General features: G+C 36.7%; 2 protein-coding genes across 2 annotated transcripts; both read left to right on the top strand.

Moving 5' to 3' along the window:
* Positions 1-42: 42 nt before the first annotated feature.
* On the top strand, positions 43-1,887 carry C7974DRAFT_324244 (ent-kaurene oxidase; the record flags this gene model as incomplete). Its single annotated transcript, XM_046138950.1, has 7 exons — positions 43-255; positions 308-344; positions 406-497; positions 547-631; positions 679-1,192; positions 1,245-1,411; positions 1,463-1,887. 7 exons carry the CDS (start codon positions 43-45, stop codon positions 1,885-1,887), a joined length of 1,533 nt encoding a protein of 510 aa, XP_045990810.1.
* Positions 1,888-3,433: 1,546 nt separating this feature from the next.
* Positions 3,434-4,060, top strand: C7974DRAFT_324216 (enolase C-terminal domain-like protein; the record flags this gene model as incomplete). Its single annotated transcript, XM_046138947.1, has 1 exon — positions 3,434-4,060. The coding sequence occupies one exon, from the start codon at positions 3,434-3,436 to the stop codon at positions 4,058-4,060; it is 627 nt and encodes a 208-aa protein (XP_045990809.1).
* Positions 4,061-12,631: the final 8,571 nt, after the last annotated feature.

Genomic DNA, 12,631 nt, shown 5'->3' with positions numbered 1-12,631 from the left:
GTTGTACAAATCGATCAGAAGCCATATCCTGGAGCCATCACGATGGAAGCCATTAGCTTTAACGGCGCTGGCCACACATTGCAAACCGTTGCGGTCGCCTCCCTTATCTTCTCAGCATTCCTCCTGCTCTCTAATCTCAGGGATCGTTTCCAATTGGCCAAATTGCCGGAATTAAAGAGCTGTAATAGCAGCGAACAGCATCGCATGGCATACATGCAGTCTGCACTTAAAATGTACAGTGATGGCTACAGGCAGGTAAATGAGTTTTTGATTTTGAGGCCCACAACAATTTTGCTCACAATCTCAGTTCAAGGACCGTGTCTATCGCATTGCTTCAGAAGATGGTATGTATTGCTTGTCCTTAGGACTGTCAGCATTGTACACTGACATAAGCCCTTCTATTAGGAAACGAAAACATAGTCATTCCTCCTAGTCTTATGCCCGAGGTGCGAAAACTTCCGGACACGGTACTGGACTTCCCGGGGGCGATCGATAGGGTAACCTCTACTGATGTCAGGTTAGATCTACATTGCTAAAATCACATAGATGATGGAATCGAAGTATACCAAGTACTCCAGCGAAGCACCTCTCATGGTTCACTCAGTCAGGGCTGACCTGACTCCAGCACTACGTGAGCTATTTGACTGATACATGGATACAGGACTGACACAAACGTAGCACGGCTGAACCGCGTCATTCTCGAGATATCCGACCAAGCTATGGCGGAGCAGATGCCTCGGTGTGAAGACTGGACGCCCGTTCATATTTACTCGAAGCTCTCTATTATGGTGGCCAAGATCTCTGGTCGCATGTTCGTCGGACCTAACTTATGCAACCAGCCAGACTATTTGGAGTGTAGTGTTGCCTATACTTTCGACCTCATCCACGCCCAGCACGCCATCAAACAGTTACGTCCCGTTCTCAAACCGTTTCTTGCCTCGAGGCTTCCAGAAGTCAAACTTTTACGCGACAGAGAATTCAAAATAAAACAGGTCCTAGCTCCGGAAGTGGAAAGAAGGCGCGCAGCTGCAGCGAACGATTCAAACTATGTGGAGCCCGATGACCTTCTCCAATGGCTACTCAATCGAAGCAGCCATGGTAATAAAGAGGCTACAGTCGACGAGATAGTGAAGCTACAGCTTGCTGTCATCTTCGCGGCTATTCACACAACTGCCATGACGGTAACCAATATGTGCGTTTCCGTGGCAGGCTTTCAACACGTTACTATGCTTACATCATAACAGACTGTACAGTCTCGCCGTCACTCCAGAATATATAGCTCCACTTCGCGAAGAGATTCGCAACGTTTTGGCGGCAAACGATGATACTATCACAACACAGGCGTTGTCGCAAATGGTGAAAGTTGACTCTTATATGAAAGAAGTATTTCGGTTGTATCCTCCCGGTGCAAGTACGTATCAGAAATCTATTGGGGATATTTACGAAACTAACAAAGACACAGCTTCCTTCACTCGACTGGTGAAGAAAGGCTTTACGCTATCCAACGGGCAATACATACCCCCTGGAGTGACCATCGAAGTCCCATCGTACCCAATTTATCAGGACAGTGAGGTCTATCCAGACAGCGAAAAGTTTGATGGCTTCAGGTTTTCCAAACTCCGAGAAGGTGGTACTGCAGCAGAACAGGCTCGAAATATGTTTGTGACCACAAACGAACACAACCTCGCGTTTGGCTATGGTAGACATGCCTGCCCTGGAAGGTTCTTTGCCTCCAACGAGATCAAGATGTTGCTGGCGAGGCTTGTACTCGACTACGACATCAAGAATGCAGACGATGTGACTGAAAGATACCCGAACATGTATATGGGCAGGTCGATTTCTCCAGATGCCACCAAGCTGTTAATGTTCAAGAAGGTTCCTGTTTGACTGGGCTACATTTTGGCACAAGTTTGCTACCAGACATTATAAAGCTATAGAACTGCATATAGGAGATTCTGAAACTGCAACTACGATATTTATTATATCTCAATAGACTCAAAATTTCCTATATTAGTATCAACATCTTTCGCAACCCACACATCCACCTCCCCTCTGCACGCACTGAATACGTTTCAGAAAGTCTTATTGTTTGAACGACTGGAGATCACCGTGGCAATGTCCTCGATAAGACGTCAGACTGCCCACATATCTTTCCAGCCACAACCATGTCGCCGTTAGATATAGTCTGCTTCAGCCTCTCTCATCTAACTACTCCTGTGAACTCGACAATCACCTCCAGGTGTCTCAGCGCCTTTCTCCACTTTCCAAAGGTGACTTCTTTGCCCTATTTTAGCCTGACTAGGTATCTACGTTCACTGAAAATCTCATGTCAAAGGCCTTCACAGCCACCGGCATACGCCCAGTAAATCCCGACGTTATACTCGATAGGTTCCGCCACACAAGCCCTGAGAGCTTAGAATTAGTCTCCTCTGGATCCACAATTTATTCTGCAGAGAATTGTCTCAAAGCCTGCACAACCCTTCAGGCAGAGGTGAAGGATTCGCGCAGTGTGGGTGCCCAGAAGCTGGGTCAAACTATCCACCATCTCTCATCTCAAGTAGAGCTGCTCCAAGTTGAAGTAGATAGGTTATGCAAGAAGCTCTACCAAAACAGGAAGCGCCAGAAGGCAACCCAATAGGCAATTAGACCTGCAGCAACATCAGGAGTATCACGAAGGTGCAATAATGTGGTCTCTTCAAGCCTTCCGGGAGGCGCGCGCTCGCATGGCTGTTGCAGAACAAGAGGCACAAGAAGAGGAGCTCAAAAAAGCAGAGATGAGAGAGTTAGCTGCTGCTAATAAACTCTACAAGGAGAAGATTGCAGAAGAGAAGCGTGATCAGCAGGTAAGGGAGAAGGCAACAAGAGACCAGGCCAAGGCAGAGGAGCAAGCAGCCATCAATGCGCGCAAGGAGCAAAGACGCAAGGATTAGGAAGCTCAAGACGCTACAAAAGCTCATAAATTATCCCAAAGAAGTAATCGTCCAACCTCAAAAGTTTCTGCTGGTAAACAGAAGCCTGCGCGTCGTGCTGTGTGTGCACGTAGTCACCCAAAGCCTGCGATGCCTCCTCCACCACGCCCAACTATCATGGCACGCAGCAGCCGCACTGCTACTAAATATTAGTAACTTTGTATAAATATCTCTGTTGCATAAGTGTATAGATTAATCCATCAACAGATCTCGTGATATTGACTGTTGTGTGTGGCTCTATAGCCTCACTCTTGTGGTGGCCGTACAGGCTCGGAGCGTACATTGGTTGACTCCGTGCATTGGGTGCACGGACACGGTACCTACACCGAAGACGACCAGAGCGACAGAGAAGACCGGCCAGCTGGTGCGTAGATCGAAGCGGAGGAACAGGCCACACGCGATTGGTCGTGGTGGCCCAGCCGGCCCAGATGGCCCATCGATATCAGCCAAGACGCGAGGTGAGTATGGCAACGACAACAGAGCCTGGCGCGAGGAGGCAAACCGCTCTCATCGCAGCCGCCGCCGCTGATAAGCAACCCGGCGAGATATTCCTGGCAGAGGCGAACTGCGGGTTGACAGTCGAGGCTGCGCTGCGGATGCTGAGATTGCTCCCAGCTGGATTGGACTTTATATTGGAAAGCCCGTGCGCAACGTGGCGTGAGACGGTGTCGTTGCGACGCAGGACTGATCTTCCAATTTTGGTCGACGAAATCGCAACAAATATTGCCTCGGTCATCCAGCTTGTTGCCGATGATGTGGCCGACAGCGTCAATCTTGAAATATCCAAAGTCGGTGGACTGACAAAGGGTCGTCACGTACGAGACATTTGTTTGGGTGCGGGATACACAATCACTGTGCAAGACTCTTGGGGCTCTGATATTGCGTTTGCTGCTATTGTTCACCTCGCTCAGACAATTTCCAAGCGGTACCTGCGATGCATTCTGGACGTTTGTGACCAGTCTTCGCTCAGGACTGCGGACTGCGAATATCATACTTCGGATGATGGAAGTATTACGGCACCAAACACGCCGGGTCTGGGTGATACACCTCGCTTAGAAGTCCTAGGAGAGCCTGTGGCTAGTTACTCCTAGCTTCAATAATGATTCAAAAGTGGGGTGTGTTCATATTGACGCCCACCTAACACAGACTGGCCGAATACTTCATTCGTACTGCTGGCAATTGTGCAATGTGGGAACTTTTAATCCTAGCCACTGTAAGTACAGCCAATGTGTATGGAAACCTCTCAAAGGCCTCGCGTATGAATATTACATCTATGATTGAAGGGGTTATTACTTTCTACAGCGTCTCTAGACTGGCCACTTGATGTAGGCCATCCAGTGCAACTCTGCCAATACCGCAGAAACAAATCGTATGGTACCTTCTTAGTTGCGGGAAGTTCAATTACCAGAGTGGCACACACTCTGTACTCTTCCTTAACCTCTCATTCACAGCCCCATGAGCCTACGCTTATGCACAACTGTTGATGGCTGGAAAGGTCAGATATTGACCCTCTGCAATCGTATCCAACTCAGTAACATAGACACTGGTGCTTCTTGACTTGATTTGGACTGCGTGTATTACTCTAGATAGCAGATATGACCCTCAGGTAAACGACTAATCGTGAATATATAAAGTTTGTTTCGGTTCTCATGTGTGCTCCTGCCACATGGATACTCTTCCTCCTCGTACTTTGACTTCACAGCCGATGTTGTGTGACACGTCGCATGCGTCATGACTCCAACTCCCAACTCTAACCCACCAGTCGCACCAGACAATTTGAGAACTGTTGTACCGAACAATAAAGATTCTGAACCCTCACCTGGTCATACAGTACTTTGATACAGTACTTTGATGTTTTACTGGTTGACGTGCCGTTCGAAGAACTGTTGAAGGGGCTGTTCTCTTTTTTGGAAAGGTCACCTCTCCCTAAACCCGTTCGCACCGCGGAAGCAGTGTGCGATCATTAGGAATTTGTACAATTTTCAGTAGATTCTAGTCGTTGGGACCTATCTCCTCGGTCTGCAGCTGCATCAGCAGCGCGCTTTCCCTCTTGCTGAGCCGTTTGTGGAGCTACAGTATGTCCTTGGTGGACATTGGTGTGCGTCCTTAGGTCGGTCGTCCTTTCTTCCCTTCTCTTCCCGTCATGCGTTAACCACACACTCTCTGCTTGTGTCTTGGGGAGTATCTTCACGCAGCGGCCGAACCGTCACTTTGTACAGTTAATTTGCATGAACGAACTTTGTCGTAATGGTCTATAGAGCACTTCACCAGTATGTCTTGTAGTCATAGCTATTGTGTGTGGCTCTATAGCCTCATTTTTGTAGAAGGCAGATGTTGGTGGCTGCGCTTATCACCCGAACACGCGCATCACGTGCACGAGCACCGCAGCAGCTGATTCCGCATCCGTCGCATAAGGCGCAGACATTCGCTCCACTCGAAGCGCTACGGGCTACAACAAGCGAGAGGGCGACAGAAATGCATGTCTGGAAAGCTGTGGCTCTGACCGGCACCACCGCGCGATCAAGAGCACGTCCAAACAAGTTCACCTATTGGCCAGGCGATCACCTCGTTTTCTGGCTAAGCACGGGCCAGTTTCTGCTAAGGTTGCGAAGAGCCGCACGATTTTGTCCGTTCTGCTCAGCCCCCATGGACGCGAGTCTTCACCGCCCGGTTGGCTCGCTACGATGATCCCGGATCCCTTTAAATCAAAAGATTTGATGCCAACTTTCCCGTAGTAATGCCGTTTTGGGAAAAGTGTAGAACGAACGTGATACTTTGTTTAACTTAGCACGTCTTTCGTTTTCTCCTTCGATGTATGCCCAGCAATCCATCGTACATCTGTGAAAGGGCACTTTACAAACACTTACCTATCATCACAGACTTTTAACACGACTTGTCAAGGCGTAGACCTGTCGTTCTCACTCCACAACCTGTTCTGGCTTTTTCCCTAGCGCCTGGACTTTTATCGGAACATTTCTGCGCCTAGCAATCTAGAAGCACTATACTAAATTAGATACAAAGGGCGCATACAAAATCTAGATTTAGATGCTAATAGTGCAAGATAAGACATATAAAGGTAGTAGTTTCCTATACGCAGGTAGTCGTTATGTGCAGTATTAGGCTAATTATAATCATTAAACAACATTTATGTTAAAATGCGCCCTCCTAGATAGTTTAAAGGTAGCTGGTTAATTTATCTGCCTTTATTCAAATCTAAGAAGAAGACTAACACTATAAGCAGTGCAACTTAGAGTAACCCTCTTGCGGAAGATATATTAAGAAAAAAGAAAACTATAGTTTCTTTCTACTAGCTCCTTTATTACTTCTTATAGTTATATTATCTATGCCTACTACTACTTTATATAATTTGCAACCTACGCTATTAATTAAGGATTATTATACTATAAGCAATAAACGTTATAACGCTATAGCTGCATGTTACTATAATAGCAGCTGTCTAGATAGGCAGAATCGTGCACTTTAGGACTATAGCTATTCTAACTACTATAAGCTATATCTAAATATAAGTTTAATATCTTAGCTACCTAAAATTCTTATCCTGCTATATCTCTAATTCTAGGACATATAGAAAGATACTTAAAGTGCACTCCCCTCTATGCTCTAAGACCTACTCTACTATTATAACTATATAACTAGTCTTATAATAGAAAACAGCAATTAAGTAATAGCTGTCTAGCAGTCTAGTATTCCTAAAATTACTATAGATTATAACTTTTTAGTGTATTATATACTCTTAATCTTATTACTACACCTTAGACATCTTTTTAAAGCTAAAGCTTAGCTAAAATAGATAAATTACTAGAATACTATAGCAGCTTTGCAGATAAACTATACTCTTTTAGGTTACTATACTAAGATAGAGAGAATTACTAGGTAAAATATAGCTATAGTATTTGCAAGCTTAGCATTAATAGCTATATACTTATTCTACACCTTAATTATAGATTTTAAGTATATCTAAGCTAGCATTCCTTCTTGCTATATCTATACGCCTAAAGTTGTAGGTAGAATAATATTATATATTATAAGTATAATATAGAGGCTATAGAGCCTACTAGAGGTTCTTATAAAAGGTTAGAGCTAGTTAGTTAATAGCAGAATACTGCTAGTTATATTAAGAAAATAGTAGCTAAAGACGCAGAAGCTAGCTAGTCCTTATACCTGCAATAAAGATAAAAGGTTATACTAGATTAAGGACTTATAGAGGCAAATAGACTAGTAGTATAATCTATACTTAAACTACTTAAGTTAAGCCTTAGGCCTTCTTTATAAAACTTACGCCCTTATTTTATAACTTATTCTATTTAAAACTTTAAAGGCTTCTTATAGGTTTAACACTCTAGTTAATTATAGTGCTATATTCTTATAAGTAATATATATACCTTAGGAATATATCTAGCTTATTAAAGCCTAAGATTATAATACTCTAGTTATCCTAGTATATTACGCTGTTTTACTTATGCAGATAAGTTTAGTATAGTAGCTTAAAGGCCTTAGATTAAACCTTATTATAGCTATAGCAATAGCGTTAGAGTTAGGATACTAGAAGCTAATTAAATAGCTAATATATATAGCTAGTATAGATCTAACTTTTATTATATTATAAGATTAAAGCACCCTTTAAGGGGGTCTACCTCTAGTAGAGTCTCTATTTATTTACTATCTTTGCACCTATAATTAATATATATCCTAATTAGCTAACCTAGTCTAGTTTATCTTCTACTAAGATAGTTATAGGAAATAATCTTGCAATACTACAAGTATCTATATTATACTATCTCTATTATTAGTATTAGGGTATATATAACTAACTATTTGCTATAATAAATAGTATGCAAACTGTATAATCTAAAAGAATATACCTAGTAAAATAGCAATTTATATAATAGATTTAGTAGTAGAAAAGCTATAGCAGGTATATAGCACCCTCTCTAAAATTAGAAAAACTAGGAGTAGTAGTATTATATTATAAGCCTTAATTATCTAACTAATTTACTAGATCTTAACCTTATTAAGGGTATATAGAATATTATTAAAGGGCTAGTTAAGCAGCTACTATACTAGATTAGCTTAATCTTAGGGCTTAAGGGAGCTCTATAAAACAAGTTTAACAGGTCTTGTAGATAATACTTATACTCTTCTTATAACATCGAAGTTAGATTACTAGAATATTCTTAAAGGTACTATAGTTCTTAGGGTTTTATATTTAGCATTACTTTCTATAAACCTTACCTAAGAATATACTTTATATAATATTACTAAGCAAGAATAATAGAAGGAATTTAATAAGGCACTAGAGGTTATATAAGTAATTCTTCCCTTATTACTAGTTAGAGCTACTAAGTATAAAGGCTCTAATAATCTTGCTAGGCAAGTAAGTAACTATTAGGCAGGGAATACTAAGAGTCTTATCGAGCATATTAGGAAGCTAAAATAACATGTCTTAAAAAATATTAATTAATAATAGAGGACGTTTAAGAGATATTACAAATAAGGAAAGAGCTATAGCTATAAGATAAAGCAGTAGTATAGATACTATAGCTAGAATAGCCACGAAGCTTAGAGCTAAGCTATGTTCTAGCCTAAGCATAAAGGGATATTATATATATATCTTTAGTTATAGGAGATATTCTCTCTATATATAGACGTGCCTAGCTTAGAAGAGTTATATACTATAGTCTTAGAAGAGAGAAAGCTAATATAAAAATGCACTTAATAGGGGAAGGTATAAAAGGGGCAGAATTATAGAAGGTCTAATTAGATCTATAAATTATAGAATATTATATAATAAGTTAGTCTATAGTTCTATATTATAAGTTTAAGAATAGAGTTAATATATAATAATATATATAATAGTAGAGATAGGGGCCTAGATCTTTCTAGTAACTTATTTTAACTCTTACTACTCTATAGAGAGATATAGCATAAGTTAATTCTATTACTTAGTAACAGGAATTATATTAGTAGTTAGGTTTATATAAATTTGTCTATATATCTTATTAATAGCAATAGGCCTATAGCATTAACTATATAGTAGTTAGGACTACTAACTAGGTATAATTACTATTTTATATAGAGTATACCCCCTTTAAGCTATTTATATTAAGCCCTCTAAAGTCTTACACTACTTATTATCTCTATAGTTATTGCTAGAAAGCTATAAAATATATAGAGTACTACCTTTAGTCTATTAACTAGCTATAGTATAATAGTAATATTACCTCTATGCTATATTCTACTAGGACTATGCCTAAAGAAAGTATATTCCTCTAAGTAGGAAATTAGTAGTAGGATATAGAAATATATATTATCTATATTATAGTTAAGATATAAACTTAGATAGTAGATAGGTAGTACTTACTCTACCTACCTATCTTTATACTATATTTCTAATACTATACCTTTAATATATTACTTATAAACTATAGCCTTATACTCTAGAAAACTATAATATATAGAAATATTAGATTATAGTTTCTCTATACTATTAAATTTATTATTTATAGTAATATGTTTTCCTACTAAGGCATATAATACTACTAAAGCGCATAGCCCTATTAATATTATATCTATTATAGTCTATTATATTATACTACTATAGTATAATAAGTAATAAACCTATAATAAAAGTAAACTATACCTTATAATTAAGGCTATAGAAGCTACTATACCTAATAGTATAAAATATAGATATAGGGCCTTAAATATTTTTAAAACTATACTAAAAGAATAATATACTAGGAAGCTTATATAATATAATTATAAGCCTAACTTAAAGAAGTAAAAGAAGATAGAAGAGAAGGTAATAGTAGCACGCATACTTAAGCTAGATAAGTAAGGAATAAGTATAATAAGAACTATAGTAGAAGAAATAGCTAATAATCTACTAGCTATATATAGTAAAGAACCTATTAGTAAGTACTAGGTAGATAGATTTAATATATATACTAAGAAAGTTAAGCTTTAATATAGCTAACTATATAATTATAAGTAAGCTCTAAATAAAAATATATATATTTTAATACTCTAGTTTAAGCTTATAAGTATTAGGTTCTATCCTATATAACTTAGGATAAAAGAGTAATATATACTATTCTAAGCAAGGACTTACTATTAATATAAGTTATATACCTTTTTTAGCTTGCTTACTTTAGTAGCTTAGGCTAAGGTCTAATAATTAACTTATATTAATACCTAAAGTAAGTGCATAGGTTTAAGATATACCTCTAAGCTCTAATAGGACATACCTCTAAGCTCTTACCCTATACTTAGGTCTAGGTTTAGCTAAGCTAGCCTACTATAGAACATAGCAGGTTATAGCAGGTTAGAAGTAGTTTACCTAACTAGACACATAATAGGGTTATAGGGTTATTACTAATAGCTGCTAGAGGGTCTAGTATATAAGTATTAAGGCATAGCATACCCTAGGTTATAGCACCTTAAGAAGGGGGATATTATTAGGTCCTATCCTATATAACTTAGGATACAAGAGCAATATATACTATTCTAAGCAAAGACTTACTATTAATATAAGTTATATACCTTTTTTAGCTTGCTTACCTTAGTAGCTTAGGCTAAGGTCTAATAATAAAGAAGATAAAGGAGAGGTATAGTATTTTAGATAAAGATACTTATAACTTTAATAAGACTAGTTTTATAATAGGTATAATTAATACTTAGATAGTCTTTATAGGCTCTAAGAAGTAAACTAACTTTAAGAAGATATAGCTAGGTACTTATAACTAGGTTATAATTATCTAAAGTATCTATACTACTAGCTAGGCTATCCTACCCTTTATTATGTTTAGTAGCAAGGTTCTAATATTAAGCTAGTATATTAATCTACCTTATAATTAGGTTATTAAGACTAGCGCTAATAGCTAGACTATAAATAAGCTTAGTTTAAAGTAGTTAAAGCACTTTAATATATATATAAAGGAGCATACTATTAAAGTATACTAACTTCTAATTATAGATAGCTATAAGAGCTATAATAATTATAAGTTTTATAAATACTATAAAGAATAAAAGATTATTATTCTTTATATACTCTTATACTTATTATACCTATTATAGATACTTAATATAGGCTATTTTACCCTCTTAAAGAGGGTATACTATAAAGAGAATAAGGGCTAGTTATAGTATGCTAAAATTTAAGTTAAGAAAGAGACCTTCTTACTAGCCTTTTATATTGCTTTTAGTAGTATAATTATAAAAAAGAATATTCTAGTAAGCTTTAGAGGTATAGGTTTAGTTCTTTATAATCTAGAGTAGATATTATCTAAGCTTAATATAGTACTTTATACTTCTATACCTATACTATTAGAGACTACTTTATAGGAGTTTAAAATACTAGCTACTATAAAGGAGGTAGAGGTATAATTAACTCTAGTTTATAAGCATATATAAAGATATAGAGAATTACTTATCTCTTCTCTACTATAAGCTATTAACTTACTTATAAAGGGTATACTTATTATAGGTTATAATTTAGTATTATAGGCTTAGAAATTAGTAGGTCTTTTAAAGTTAATTAATATATTAATAGAGTAGTATAGCTATAAAAGAAAGTATATTTAGGTAGAGAAGAGTCTTATAGTAAGTAATATATAGAACTTAATAGCTAAGAAGAATAGTAGTAGTAAGGAGGCTGCTAAATAGCCTATAAAGAGGGTATATAAAGAGAGGCACTATAGATATTATAGTAAGACTAGCTATAATTTATATACCTATACTATAGAAATTATAGATCTAGATAATAGTAATACTTCTAATTAGTACTATAGTTAAGGGTAATAGACTATAATAGATAAGATATTAGTAAGGCTATATACTTTAGTAGAGTTATATACCTTAGTAGTAAAATATATTAATATAAAATACTATAGTATACTTACTATTAGATTAGTATTTATACCTAGTAGACTTACTTTAAGAAAATATACTAGAAACTATAATAATAGATCTAGAACCTATTAATATATAATATTAAGATCTATATATATACTACTAAAGTAGTATAAGATAAAGTATTTTAGTATATTAATATATAAAATTAGGTATTTATAGGCTATATATATAAGTAGAAACTAGGGGTAATATACTCTATAGGTAAGTATTAAGGTTATACTTTAAGTAAAGCTTATAAGCACTAATTAATTAGTTCTTAGAGATAAATACTATTAGAGAATCTAAAGAAGTAGTTTATAATAAGGAGTATAGATATAATCTATCTATCTTAAGAGTAAGAGTAATAATAAGTAGTATAGAGTAGATAATCTAGCTTAAAGGTTAGGTTATAAAGCAATATTAAAGATTAATACTTAGGTTAAATATAAACTATAAAGGTTTTATTCCTTCTTACTATATACTTAAAGATATTCTATAGTTATTCTAATATTCTAGAATATACTAATATTAGAATATATTAGAATATTATAGGATTCTTAGAACTATATATAACTTATTCTATAGTAGTATTCTACTAAGACTTTAGAATAGAAGTAGTTATATTATTATAAGTCCTAAATACTAACCTTCTTAAAGACCTTTAGGTTGTCCCTAAGTGTTATTAATCCTTCTATCTCTTATCTTCTACTATGCCCCTTCTAAGGTTTATAATATAGTAGTATAAATAA

The sequence above is a fragment of the Boeremia exigua genome, assembly GCF_020726555.1.
Source record: "Boeremia exigua strain MPI-SDFR-AT-0100 chromosome Unknown C7974scaffold_17, whole genome shotgun sequence".
NCBI lineage: Eukaryota > Fungi > Ascomycota > Dothideomycetes > Pleosporales > Didymellaceae > Boeremia > Boeremia exigua.
The sequence above is the reverse complement of the archived record's forward strand: the minus strand, read 5'-3'. Positions and strand labels throughout refer to the sequence as shown.